This window comes from Typha angustifolia, chromosome 11 (assembly GCF_048772165.1).
Source record: "Typha angustifolia cultivar Huaian chromosome 11, ASM4877216v1, whole genome shotgun sequence".
NCBI lineage: Eukaryota > Viridiplantae > Streptophyta > Magnoliopsida > Poales > Typhaceae > Typha > Typha angustifolia.
Window position 1 is genome coordinate 1,002,383 of NC_133249.1, and position 13,578 is coordinate 1,015,960.

Consider the following 13,578-nt stretch of genomic DNA (forward strand, 5'->3'; position numbering starts at 1 on the left):
TGCTTTTCTGTATTCCGTTACATGTTCAAAAGGTTCGGACGAGATGCTTTAATTCTCGTTCAGGCAGTCTCAGCAATGGTAGGACTGCAGAACTGTGCAATCTTCGAATGGATGAACCGGAACTGCAAGTTAAGCCAGTGGCACCAAAGAGATCATAAGCATCAACTTTAGGAGCAAACCAGCTTATTCCTACTTTCATATTTTGTCATTTCGATGAAAGGTAGCAATTCAAATATCTTTGAAATCTTTTGTAGAGCAATCTCTTGTCCTACTAAAGAAACTTGGATAAACAACATCAATTACTCTGATATAAAATCATTCCAATTTGAAAAAAAAAATAATATCTTTGAAATGGAAAACCCTGCAAAGATGTACAAACCATCTTCACAGCATACTCCTAAGAATTGTTCACACCTGACTCTTCCAACAAATAAAATTATCTAGGGGCATGCAGATGCCAAAGAAACAAAAGTTCCCGGGTGCTGCAGATGACAGACTCAAACAAAAAATAAATAGAAGAAATCTAGAGGGGGAACACAATCAAGAAATTAGAAACTTAGAGCTTGTCCTCGAATTCGGAGAGTGGGGTCATCTGCTCCTTCAAGCCCTTCCTCTTGCGGATATCGGTAACAAGCTGGCCTGCTTGAGAACCAGGCTCCAATGGGTCCGAGGACATCATATCCCAGTGGTCAAACACACATTGAGGGAATGCCTGGCCTGATGTGGCAGCCCTCAGAGTACTTGAGAAGCCAAAAGACTCGATAACTGGAAGGTAAGCCTTGATGTTATATAGGGGAGTACCAGGCCTCTGCATTTCTTCAAAAACATGACCTCTCTTCTGGTTAAGAACACCATAAATGCCTCCAAGTGCCTGCTCAGGAGCCTGAATCTCGACCAGGTAAACTGGTTCTAATAGCCTAGGCTTGGCTGTAAGTTGTGCTGCATATATAACTCTTCTTGCAGTTGGAATGACCTGTCCACCACCTCTGTGAATTGCATCAGCATGCAGAACCACATCACATACCTCAAAGCATATGGCACGCATGTTTTCCTCAGCAAGCGCTCCTTCCTTTGATGCCCACTGGAAACCAGCCACAACTGAATCCTTGATTTCATTGAGATACTGAACTCCTTTACACATGTCAACAACCATGTTAGGACCCGTGGTCTCAGGCCCAAAGCACCAAATCTTCTTAGCAAGATCCTTGTCCCACCCAAACTCCTCAGACAGGATCTTCGATCTCACTTTGGGGTCGTCTCGTGGGCCAATACGTCCATCATCGATCGCCTCAGGAAGACCTTCTTCCAAGGGCCGCGCTTCCATGTAGAGACGGTTGTGCTTGTTTGGTGACTTGCTCATCACAGTCCGGCAAGATTTCTCAAGGACAGTCTCACGGAAAGAGACAACTGGGTCAGATACAACAATTTCCGCCCCTCCCATGAAATCTTCCTGCAAGTCCTTCAAACAGATCTCAAGGTGGAGCTCCCCGGCTCCAGCAATAATATGCTCACCGGACTCCTCGATAGCACACACCACCATGGGATCTGATTTTGCCAAGCGTTTTAAACCTTCCACAAGCTTTGGAAGGTCAGATGCAACCTTGCATTGTACTGCAACACGTACGACAGGAGACACAGAGAACTTCATCGCCTTAATAGGATGTGCATCAACTTCCTTCTCATTCGTTAGAGTTGCATTCTTGGTGATGAACTGATCTAGACCAACCATAGCTACTGTGTTTCCACAGGGCACATCCTCCACAGACTCTTGTTTCTTTCCCATCCAGATAACAGTTCTTTGTACGCTCTTCACATACAAGTCTTTCTTCTGACCCGGTACGTAGTTTGGTCCCATGATTCTAACCTTCAAACCGGTAGAGACCTTTCCAGCGAAGACCCGACCAAATGCAAAGAACCTACCCTTGTCAGAAGCTGGAATCATCTTAGAAACATACAGCATAAGAGGGCCTTCAGGATCGCAGTTTCTGATGGCATTAGCATATATATCATCAAGCGGGCCCTCGTATAAGTTCTCTACACGGTACTTCTGCGCCGTGGCAGGAGATGGAAGGTGGAAGATCATCATTTCAAGAAGGGCAGTGCTTGCAGGCAGCCAAGTCTGCATGACTCGTTTCATTAAAGCTTTACCCATCAACTCCTTCTCTTCAGATTTCATAGTTACACCAAGTTTCTGCAACATGGGCCATAGTTTGTCTTTTTGATCATTCATGCATGTTCCGATGATTTGCTTAATTGGCTCATAACAGAACTGAACAAAACCTCGTTTGCAGGTAGGAGATCCTGTGTTCTTTGATGTCCACTTCTTGGTGGCTGGATCAAAGTAGTTCTCACCCCAAAGTCTCTCCATCATCTTGGACTCATCAACTCCAAATTTGGCAGCGTACATCTTGGCAAAGTTAGTGAGGGTGAAAGCCCAACCATGCAACCCTGCAGAGAAAGCAACAGTTCCTTTCTCCGGGTATACTTGGACATCACCAAGAAGGGCATCTTCGTAGGTTGCCATGATGACATTAGCATTCTCAATGACACGCTGGAAGGTCTGGTATGCTTCTTCACCCTCAACCTGAAGTTCTAAGAAGCAGCGATCCATCTTGTTAACAGTCAGCACAGGTCTAATCCTCTCACCCAAAGCCTGTCGAAGGACAGTTTCAGTCTGGACACAGACCCCTTCAACACAGTCGACAACCACTAGCGCCCCATCAGTAATACGAAGAGCTGCTGTAACCTCGGATGAGAAGTCAACATGCCCAGGTGAATCAATGAGGTTGATGAGATACTCATTTCCTGCCCTCTCACCCTTATAGTTCTTCAGTGACTCGTCTGTCATCTCATAATAAAGGGATATCCCAGTAGATTTAATTGTAATACCACGTTCTGCCTCATCTGCACGAGTATCAGTCATCCTAACATCACCAGCAACTTCCTGTGCAATAATTCCAGCAGCCGCCACAAGTGAATCAGTGAGAGTAGACTTGCCTGCAAAAGAAAAGAAATATTGTGCATTTCATGTTAGACTTCGAGTAGATCAATTGTTTAAAGACATTACTTAAGTCCTTGTTTAGTTTGAGACTAAGCTCTGAACCCGATTAGTCAGTCTTACTTTTAGTCTTAATTTTTTTAAAAGTAAACTTGACATTTGGTTATTGAACCTATTTAGGGGTCTTTGAATCAATTCAGGAGATCCTAAACTATGAGCAAATATGGCTAATATAAACAAACTTTTTATTATGATGTTTCACATGCTCTACATGAACATTGTTTTGAATAGAGACAAGAGGCAAGAACAGGGTTGGACAGACCAATAGAAGCTTCTTTGTTGACACTATTGAGAGGGGGCAAAGGACAACAAAAAAACAGTAAATTGATGGTGTCAAGAAGAAACACGAGGATCGATCGAAGTTCTTGCAGATTCTTATAATCCATCAAATTCCTAACCTTTGCAAATGTGCTATATAAGAAGAGAGATAGACCATAACAACATGAAATTCTGAAATGAAGCACAGAGACCGCATCTATCTATTACCCATACTCATACGGCCAATTAGTGAAAGGTATTTGATGACTCGTACCGTGATCAACATGCGCAATGACAGACATGTTACGAATGTTGTGCTTCATGTCCATAATTCTGCGGAGCTCCTCCACAGTGAACTTCACCATCTTGGCTGCTCTGAATAATCACACTCGGATCTCAAATATGCTCCTGTAATTTAAGAACAGTTAGTCAAAGAAAATGAAAGTGAATGAATAAATAAATAAATAAATACATAACAGCATACTAACAAATGAATAAAATGAAATTTCATACAAATAAAAGATCAAGAGGAAGAAGTTATGCAAGGAAAAGAATTCAAGAAAATATGCTCAGTAGGGGCTCTTAATATCCAGCAATTGACAGTGCTCTGGCAAATTTCAATGGGAAAAAAGATCTCATCTTTCCATATACATATGTATGGATCCTTGTGCTCACAACCACTGAATCAAGAACCAGATAATGGGAAAGCAAGGCAAGCCAAGATTAGATCTGCTTCCCTAGAAACTCTTTGTTTTTACATAATTTCAGAGCCCATAGGCTATAGGTTGGACAGCGGAGCTAGCTCTCCCCGATATATAAATTTTTCATCATTAGACACCCATGCAGACTTGAAAATTATCAGAAATATGGCAACTCTCAAGTCTCTATTTTTATTTAAACTGTTACTTTCAACTTCAAAGCAGCAAGAACTTTCTCAGCCTAGACTTATGGCAAAGAGATCATGGGGGGGTTACAAGCTCCTCCGTTTCCTCATAACATATGCAACCTCTATTGAAGTGTAAACACGTTTTGATAGAATTACTTAGTCGCACAACTTTCTTATCCTGGCATAAGCCCATAACAACTAAAATAGCATCAAGTGTTCATGAAACGGTTTACAGGACTATCTGGAACGCTTAGAGAGAGATCCATTAATAAGAGCATCAAAATGATAAAATGTTATCTTCCCTACCAAATAACCCACTAGGGGAAAGAACGAAATTTCAAGTACCAAGCATTCCTACTTTAGTTTACAAATCCAAATGAACTCTAAAAATCAAATAGCTAAATCGACATTAAACATAGAACTAGATTTATAGTATCGACTCAAAATACGCATCCACCGGGATAAAAGAACGTCATTGCGAGTAACATGAACCTATCGGAGGTAATCCATCCTCGCCGACTTTCTACAAAAACTATCCGAAAAGCTCTAGAAATTGCACACAAAAAACGAAAAAAAAAAAGGATTCAGACGTAAACAGAGCAATAAAATTTCATAGGATACGCAACAAAACTACGGTTCATGGAGATGAGATCACCTAGGTTTTTACCTTCGATCCGAGAAAAAAGAGCCGCCGCGATGAACTCCAATCCCTTTCTCTCGTAAAAGATGCTATTTATAGCTCTCAGACAGCGAAAGAGATGCATCTCTGTGTTCAAATGTCTCGCGGAGAAATGCTCACTGTGATCCATCGGCGTCGCGATGCGTTTGATCAATGCAACGGTTACCGACCTTCAAATCAGAGCCATTGATCTCTTTAGTAACTCAGAAAATCTAATGCCAATATACTAACATAAATTTACTTATATACCCCTCCTCCTCCTCCCCTAGTCCTACGTGCTTGCTCCCAAATATTTTATTTTATTTTTCTTCTGAAATAAGTAGGGCCCATATATTCGAGGCCCACCTAGTGGCAGGCCGTACTCAGTGGATCGAGCTCGTATAAGGTCCGGCCCATATCGGAGCCCATTCAAAAATTGGAAGTTTTAAAGATGATCACAAGATGGGATTTGGGAATAACAAGGTCAAATTTTGAAACTGGAAAAGAAATCAAATCGAAGAACTCAGTAGTACCCTTGTAAGATGCTTTGTTAATTAAAAATTGAGGATCTTTGTGTAGCTTTTTCTTTTTGAAAAAAGATGAGGGGTTTTTGTGTCAATTGCCGAGGAGAATAAATAGTTTACAATTCTAAAGTCCCACTTTTTTTTTGAGAGAGAGAGAGAGAGAAAGAAAGCTAAAGGCAAAGTTTCAGTCATTCAATAGAGAAGAGGGGGAGCAATGACTCTATGATATATATCTGTCATCGGATTGGAACATATAACGATACCATAAGAAAGAATAGGTAAACATACCATAGGACGGACACAAACAACAAAGTACAATATAAAGCACAACTTTAGAGGATTCACAGTAACAAAGTATCTAAATTAGTTTAAATGTTCCATCTTGATCAACCAGTAAAAAAAATATGACTATCGCTGAAACTCCAAAGGCCGGAGAAGAAAATCACCCACCAACAACCATAGGATGCATACTAAAAAGTAGAAAAGAAAAACCAAAATAGCTCGGATGTAATGGCAAGGCAAGAATCTGATTGAGGAGTCATGACCAAGATTAGATGTGGCAAAGGAACATTATGAATCCACAGGAGAGTGGCGGAAACCATGGGAGAATGGAGGATGAGCTTAGCCAAAAATGCATGAATCTCGTAAGGAACTTAGAATATAATAAAATTATTATTTTCTAACAACTTAAATTTTTAAAGTAATCGGTGAGTTGAAATAGTATCAAAAGTCATAGGTTCAAATTCAGTCATACTCATCTTTGTTTGAAAATATAAAATTCTACTCATTTAAATTAAATCCACTTCTTGGACCGATCAAAATGATTCAGTTCAGAAGTGACAGGGGGGTGTTAGAATATAAAATATAAAAACTACTGTTTTCTAACAGCTTAAGATTTTAGAGTAATTGATGAGTTAATAAAAATAATATAAGAGTGGCAACAATAACTTTAGATGAATTAGAAAGGCAGTAAATAACGAAGGGAATCCACTCATTTAAATTAAATCCACTTCTTGTACCAATTAAAATGATTCAATTCAGAAGTGAGAGGGGGGGTGTTAGAATATAAAATATAAAAACTACTGTTTTCTAACAGCTTAAGATTTTAGAGTAATTGATGAGTTAATAAAAATAATATAAGAGTGGCAACAATAACTTTAGATGAATTAGAAAGGCAGCAAATAACGAAGGGAATCCACTCATTTAAATTAAATCCACTTGTACCAATTAAAATGATTCAATTTAGAAGTGAGGGGGAGTGTTAGAATATAAAATATAAAAACTACTATTTTATAATAGCTTAAGCTTTTAGAGTAATCGATGAGTTAATAAAAATAATATGAGAGTGGTAATAATAACTTTAGATGAATTAGAAAGGCAGCAAATAACGAAGGGAATCCACTCATTTAAATTAAATCCACTTCTTGTACCAATTAAAATGATTCAATTTAGAAGTGAGGGGGAGTGTTAGAATATAAAATATAAAAACTACTATTTTATAATAGCTTAAGCTTTTAGAGTAATCGATGAGTTAATAAAAATAATATGAGAGTGGTAATAATAACTTTAGATGAATTAGAAAGCCAACAAATAACGAAGGGAATCCACTCATTTAAATTAAATCCATTTCTTGGACTGATCAAAATGATTCAGTTCAAAAGTGAGGGGGAGTGTTAGAATATAAAATATAAAAACTTTTGTTTTCTAACGGCTTAAGCTTTTAGAGTAATTGATGAGTTAACAAAAATAATATGAGAGTGGCAACAATAACTTTAGATGAATTAAAAAGACAACAAATAACGAGGAGAAGATTTAGGATAAAAATGTTGTAGATTTTAGAAAGAACGGAGATAGAGTATCAAAGAGAAAAAAAATGTATTAAAAAACCCTCTAAGAGGATATCCAGTTGGTTAGGAGAGTGGAGAGGGGACAAAATCATCCGTGACGGCGACCAGGAGAACATCAATTGACTCATTCACTATATAAATAAAAAAGATTCATTCCAGTGGTTTCTCCTCATTTATAACTGTTCGGTTACAAACTCTTTAAGACTTCTTTCTTTACATACCGGAGAGTATCTGGACATGTTACGAAATCAAACTCAACAAACGACCACAACAATTACCATCGCCAGCCTATTAACCCAATAGTAATCTCTCAGCCCAATAAATAATCCGACTCCCAGTCCACCTAACCAAGAGTGAAGTGAGCCCACCGGCACTACGTAGTAAGTAGAAAGTTACCAATCTTTTTATAGATTAGCCCTCACCTTTTCTTGTAATTAAAGCAACAACAGTTATTCTTAAGAGAAGCGGCATCTCTTAGTATTAAAAAGAGAAAGGGAGCAGCGCATTGATGACCAGCTTTAATAAAGAAGCTGTACTAGTCCAAGAGGGTACATATATAAACCATAATTCCAGACTGGAGGATTGATTGCAGTGCTTCATTCGATCATCTTTTTTTACTTAGCAACATGCCAACATGTGAGTGAGTCTTCTTTTTGTATCAAATTTTTTTTTTCTTTCTTTTTGTATCATTGCTCGACTATTTTTCTTTTTTCTATCTTAAGATTCGTATTAAGCCCTTTGTGGGGACTGGGGAGGGGTGAAATGAAAAATTAAAGATGTCACAATTAAGGTCTCAATTTCTGACAGCTGTCCATCCCCCCCACGTGCGGGGCCTCAGACAAGCCATTTATTATACCCTCGACATCGGCGATCGTCGCACGTGCTGGCCGACTCTTCGCGAGCAAATGATGGTCCCCGACCAGTGGCCGTTCGATTCCGTGATGATCGTGGACTGGACGGTCATAATTAAGTAATGAGACAGAGACATCGTCTCTACACGTGGCCGATTACCGTAATTCCGTGTACAGCCAAGGTCAGTTTTGGAACAGCAAAATCCTAAGCAATAAGGCGAAGATCTAATGCAGCCATCAATGCGGGAACTTTAGTGTAGTCCGGTTTACCCGGTTAGGTATTGATTTTTTAAATAATTTGCAAGAAATGTTATTAATATAAAAAATCATGTGGGTGATACAAAAAGTACCTGCATGCATAGCTGCAGGAAATCCTTTCTCACTGTAAAGTATCTCCTTCTCTTAAGTGCCAATTCCGGGAGACAGCTTGGGAGATGCTGTTATGAACTCTTTGGTCACTTGATACCTTCCTCACGTTCTTAAATCCTCCATAAAACCCATCCATTTCTTCTCTCTTCGCGATCCAATATCTCTTCTTCTCGAAATTACCCCAATGGATCTCGTCCGAATAGCTCTCTCGATCTCAATCCTATCTCTCAGTCTCCTCTCCTCCCACTCCTCTCCCACTCCTCTCAATTGCTCCGACACCACTCGCCTCTGCGCCTCCTTCCTCGCATTCAAGACCAATCCCAACCTAACCCTAGCCCAGATCCAGAGCATGTTCGACGTAGTGCCGGAGGATGTCACATCCGACGAGAGCAGCAACCCTGGCTACGTATTCATCAGGAAGAACTGTTCCTGCCTCTACTCCCAGAAGTATTTGACCAATACCACCTTCACCGTGAGGTCCAAGGAGGGATTCGTGTCGCCGATGGTGGAGGAGGCTTATGGCGGGCTCGCCATTTTGCCCAATTCGACGCGGCGGTGGGCACGAAAGGGCGCGGTGGTGTGGCTGCATCTCTTGTGCGGGTGCTCCACTGGGCTGTGGAATTACTTGGTGAGTTATGTGATGGAAGAGCGGGATTCGATCGAGTCGTTGTCAAGCCGGTTTGGAGTGAGCATGGATAGTATCGAGACGGCGAATGGGATGTCGGGGCCCGACGGGGTGGTTGTTGGTGATGTTTATTATATTCCGCTCGATTCTGGTGAGCCTTTTCTCTGCTCTTCTGTTGGTTGTAATTTGTTTTTTGCGTGCTAAAATGGACTTCACTGAACAATTAGGAAATGCTTATTAGTTGATACATATTGCAGACTATGTTCTCTAGGAATGTAATACTGTTGGCTATTAGTTTCATTAAGAGGTATGTTGTCAAGTGAGTTATATAGAAGAAGAGAGGCCATTTGAAGAATTGAAGTTCAAGGATAAATATTTATTGACCTCAAATAGCATGCTCTAAGAATTATGAGTAGCTTCCTTATAAAATTTCTCTGGCCTTACTAAGGTAAAAGAAATGTTGCGGCCCACTCTTTGCATGTAATTCATCTCTAAAATTTGATTTCTTTTCTTTTCTTTTTGTAGTACCTGGGCAACCTTATACAATGATGTCACCTTCCTCTGCTCCAGCCCCCGCACCCATCTTTAACAAATTCACTGGTATGGATTATTTGTTGTTTTCTGATTTTTGAAGTATTGTAGTTTTGAGATTTTCTTTCTGAACTTTTTATTGTGAAAGTAGGACATTTCATTGATGATGACTAGTTCATTGGTATGGATTATAAATTGTTGTTCTATTAGCGATTTAGTGCATACAAATCCTTGCTGCTATGCTATGTGGTACTAAACCACACTTGGGATTCCTTCAATCCTGTGTAGGAAGACAAAAAGGGTGAGAAGCTTTTGTAGGGTGACCCTTTTTTAAAAGTTGAATAGCAGAACACATAATTGCTATGCTGAAATTACTGGAATGATGATACTATCATTGCAAATTGTGTCTGGAATATTTGTATATCTTTTCTATTTTTACGCCATTCTGTTTGTAGCATACATTTAACTAATAATTCTATCAACTTATATGACTTGCCCAGTCTGGTATTTGCAGAGAACACAGAACATCATGCTGCAAAATTCCCTTATGGATGGGTGATTGTTGGCATGGGAATTGCTCTTGCTCTGATCATTTTGGCTCTGCTTTTATTTATTCTGTTTAAATTCTTTAGTTCTCATTCCTCACCACCGACAAATCATGGAAAGGACCCTGGTCAACCAATCTCACATAAATTTCACATTCTTAAAAGTAGCAGCTTCTGTTATGCCCCTGGAAGATACTTCTGCTGCAAATCAGAAAATCTGAAGCCATCAAATGGGGACGTAGGCAATCACCATATTAATGTTCCAAAAGGTTGGTACACCATCCATTATGTTTTAATTATTTTAAACTGTATTGTGCATCTTGTTTTGTTTGTTTTGTTCTGCTAAATAACTAATTACTGAGATCCACAATACTCCAACTATATCATTGATCATGGTAGTGTATTCAAATCTGCTGTTTCAATTCAAATTCACACTGCCAAAATATTTTATCCATCAATCATTATTGCTGTTCTTTTCTTTCTTTTTTGTGACTTTAAAGTAGAAACAGACACTTAAGATTTGACAAGTGGGCCAGAATGACTGTGAAATAGTGTCGATGTGAAAATTTGCCCAGATAGGTTACAGCAAAACTTGATAAAAGAACTCTTAATTTTTTTTTTCTCTTCTCAGAGAGACAGTTCCACATTACTACATGTTTTGTAGGTATGACACCTGAAGCATTTGACATGGAGAAACCCATTGTATTCACCTATGAAGAAATTCTTTATTCAACCGATTCATTCTCTGATTCAAATTTACTCGGCCATGGAACATATGGCTCAATGTATTATGGAGCTCTCCGAGATCAGGTTTGTACTATATATATTTATTTATTTATTTTAGGGAGAGATGTTGTAGATTTCTGCCTCACAAATGATAATCATCATTTTTAGGAGGTTGCAATAAAGAGAATGACTGCTACGAAAACTAAGGAATTTATAGCAGAGATAAAAGTTCTTTGCAAGGTTCATCATGCAAATCTGGTATAACTAATTTAAACTCATAGTTTTTTATTATTTGTAATCAGTGACATCTATATGTTAACCTTGCTCTGCATTTTATCTAACTTTTGTCAAGGTAGAATTGATCGGCTATGCATCTAGTGAGGATGAGCTCTTCCTTGTGTATGAGTATGCCCAGAAGGCCTCACTGAAAAATCATCTACACGATCCACAAAACAAGGGTAAGCTTCATGGTTGCCAATAGTAAAATCATCTACCATTAATAACTTTTCCCTTTATGATTTGAATTTTATATTGAAGACTTTCCCTCAGTTTTTCTCTATAGTAGAGAAATTGTACCTAATGATCTTGCAAATAGAAGTGTGACCTGAAATTATGTTCTTGGAGGCATTATTAGCATAATTTCAAAGCTCGTGTGAATTTGAGATGTGTTGTTCTGAACCGGTCATAACATCAGCGAATGATCAATTTACTGTCCATTTAACGCTGCTTGTTTTCTTTTTCTCAGGCCATACATCACTTTCTTGGATCACTAGAGTTCAGATTGCACTGGATACTGCTAGAGGTCTGGAATATATTCATGAGCACACAAAGAATCATTATGTTCACAGAGACATAAAAACAAGTAACATCTTGCTTGATAGTTCTTTCAAAGCCAAGGTTTCCACTGATTCAAATTGCTACTGCTTAAATACTTATTATTTTTATCACTTCCATGTACTAACTACTTGTACGTCTAGATTTCCGACTTTGGGCTAGCAAAGCTTGTCGTGAAAGCTGGTGATGGAGAAGCGTCTGTTACAAAAGTTGTGGGTACTTATGGTTATTTGGCTCCTGAGTAAGTAAATGCAATAGTGCTGGCTTCAGAATATTTCATTTCCAAATTCAACTTCTTTAGCTACTTTGCTGTGATTTATGTTTAGATATCTGCGTGACGGCTTGGCAACTACAAAGAGTGATGTTTATGCATTTGGGGTTGTTCTTTTTGAGCTAATATCTGGCAAAGAGGCAAGTAGGACAGAAGGAATGGCATTGGTCAATCCTGAAAGGCGCTCACTGGCATCAATTGTAAGTTTTTCAATTATGGAAAACTTTTTACAGGACAATAGCGATCTTTGATAATTTGCTTAGTTTTGAGTAATCTAGTGATCTTTATTTGTGCTGTTTGTGTTCATATCGTCTGTTAACTTCTGTTGTTTTTTGCATGTTCATTACTTTGTCTCACTATTCTTTGTCCTCATTTTTTGTAAATTTTCTTGTCACTTGTTTAACTCAGCATTTCTGACCTCTGATGCTGAAATCTGCAGATGCTGAGCGCTTTGAGAAATTCTCCTAACTCTACATGCATGGCAAGCTTGAAACGGTGCATTGATCCTAATCTGATGGACCTGTATCCGCACGACTGTGTATTTAAGGTGGTTTCTCACTTTCTTGCTTGTTCAGTGTTTGCTACCTGTGATGGGAAAAAATAATCTGTTCAACAGTCATGCTTATCTGCTCTACTTGTCATTGTCGTATCATTACTATATTCAATATATCAGTGGATGGGAGTATATGTATAGATTGAAGGCCCTTTTCTATCTACAACGCAGATAATAAGCAAGTTTTAATGTTTCTTTGCAATTTTCTGGCAGCGCATTACATTCCCCATACATGCAAAGCTTTTTCTTTCTTCCCTCATATGCTCATTCACCTATTTTTCTATGTATCAAGATGGCGGTATTGGCAAAACAATGCGTAGATGAAGATCCTGTGATACGCCCAGACATGAAGCAGGTGGTGATTTCCTTATCACATATACTGTTGTCTTCTGTGGAGTGGGAAGCAGCACTGGCTGGAAGCAGCCAAATTTTCAGTGGCCTTGTAGCAGGAAGATGATCCAGTGTTTCTTCTCATCTTCCATTCCTCTGTTAGTTCCTTGGAAGTGGACATTTTTAACTTTTATCCCCATATTTATCCACTGGTTTGTCTTCATATGGACTTTTTTTTTTTTTTTTTCTGTAGCTCTATTCTTTTTGGTAATCTTTTATGAACATTTTCTAACCTTAGAGGTCCAGTATGTATATTTTGAGCAGAATCTATTCCAATGTATCGTATCATGATGTGCATTTTGTTACATCAAATCTTGCAACTATGGAAGCAATAGGCCGCATATCTCTTTTCTAGCTTGGTCTTATGGAGTAATGCGGCTAATAGGCTAGTTTTTTTGGCACCCCAATGGGTACCAAATTAAAATTGAAAGATATGCACACTCTTTTGTTTTTCTTTTTTTCTTTTTTTTCAAATAAGTGCTCTAGAAACTTAGTTTTCAAAAGCCAAATCTCTTTATCTAACAAAAGATTATGACGTGTACTTTCGTTGTTATTCACAAAATTACTCTTTTTCAATATACAATGGAAATAGATATGACTATCAACTTCAAATTTTATATTTTTCTTTCGGATAAAATTATCAGCATAATTT

At 38.6% G+C, this 13,578-nt stretch overlaps 2 protein-coding genes across 4 annotated transcripts; one reads left to right on the top strand and one right to left on the bottom strand.

Moving 5' to 3' along the window:
- Window positions 1-280: 280 nt before the first annotated feature.
- Window positions 281-4,933, bottom strand: LOC140769452 (elongation factor 2-like). Of its 3 annotated transcripts, none has more exons than XM_073110130.1 (3): window positions 4,870-4,933; window positions 3,591-3,724; window positions 281-2,997 (listed from the first exon to the last, which is right to left on the bottom strand). In XM_073110130.1, exons 2-3 carry the CDS (start codon window positions 3,679-3,681, stop codon window positions 557-559), a joined length of 2,532 nt encoding a protein of 843 aa, XP_072966231.1. In that variant the 5' UTR covers window positions 3,682-3,724; window positions 4,870-4,933; the 3' UTR covers window positions 281-556. The 3 variants fall into 3 exon arrangements, with proteins under 3 accessions (XP_072966231.1, XP_072966232.1, XP_072966233.1); XM_073110131.1 differs by having other exon boundaries at window positions 4,858-4,895; XM_073110132.1 differs by lacking the exon at window positions 4,870-4,933 and adding an exon at window positions 4,695-4,712.
- Window positions 4,934-8,488: 3,555 nt separating this feature from the next.
- LOC140771503 (lysM domain receptor-like kinase 3) lies at window positions 8,489-13,241 on the top strand. Its single transcript, XM_073113093.1, has 11 exons — window positions 8,489-9,227; window positions 9,602-9,676; window positions 10,122-10,421; window positions 10,817-10,962; window positions 11,047-11,136; window positions 11,231-11,336; window positions 11,624-11,775; window positions 11,856-11,953; window positions 12,039-12,183; window positions 12,423-12,530; window positions 12,829-13,241. Exons 1-11 carry the CDS (start codon window positions 8,636-8,638, stop codon window positions 12,991-12,993), a joined length of 1,977 nt encoding a protein of 658 aa, XP_072969194.1. The 5' UTR covers window positions 8,489-8,635; the 3' UTR covers window positions 12,994-13,241.
- The last annotated feature ends 337 nt before the right edge of the window (window positions 13,242-13,578 follow it).

Bases quoted from the DNA above. Each gene is read 5' to 3' on its own strand.
- LOC140769452 (XM_073110130.1), bottom strand. From the start codon at position 3,681: ATGGTGAAGTTCACTGTGGAGGAGCTCCGCAGAATTATGGACATGAAG. The intron at 2,998-3,590 runs GTACGAGTCATC...TTTCTTTTGCAG, and splicing joins CATTGCGCATGTTGATCACG to GCAAGTCTACTCTCACTGAT.
- LOC140771503 (XM_073113093.1), top strand. From the start codon at position 8,636: ATGGATCTCGTCCGAATAGCTCTCTCGATCTCAATCCTATCTCTCAGT. The intron at 10,422-10,816 runs GTTGGTACACCA...CATGTTTTGTAG, and splicing joins CCATATTAATGTTCCAAAAG to GTATGACACCTGAAGCATTT. The intron at 12,531-12,828 runs GTGGTTTCTCAC...CTATGTATCAAG, and splicing joins CGCACGACTGTGTATTTAAG to ATGGCGGTATTGGCAAAACA.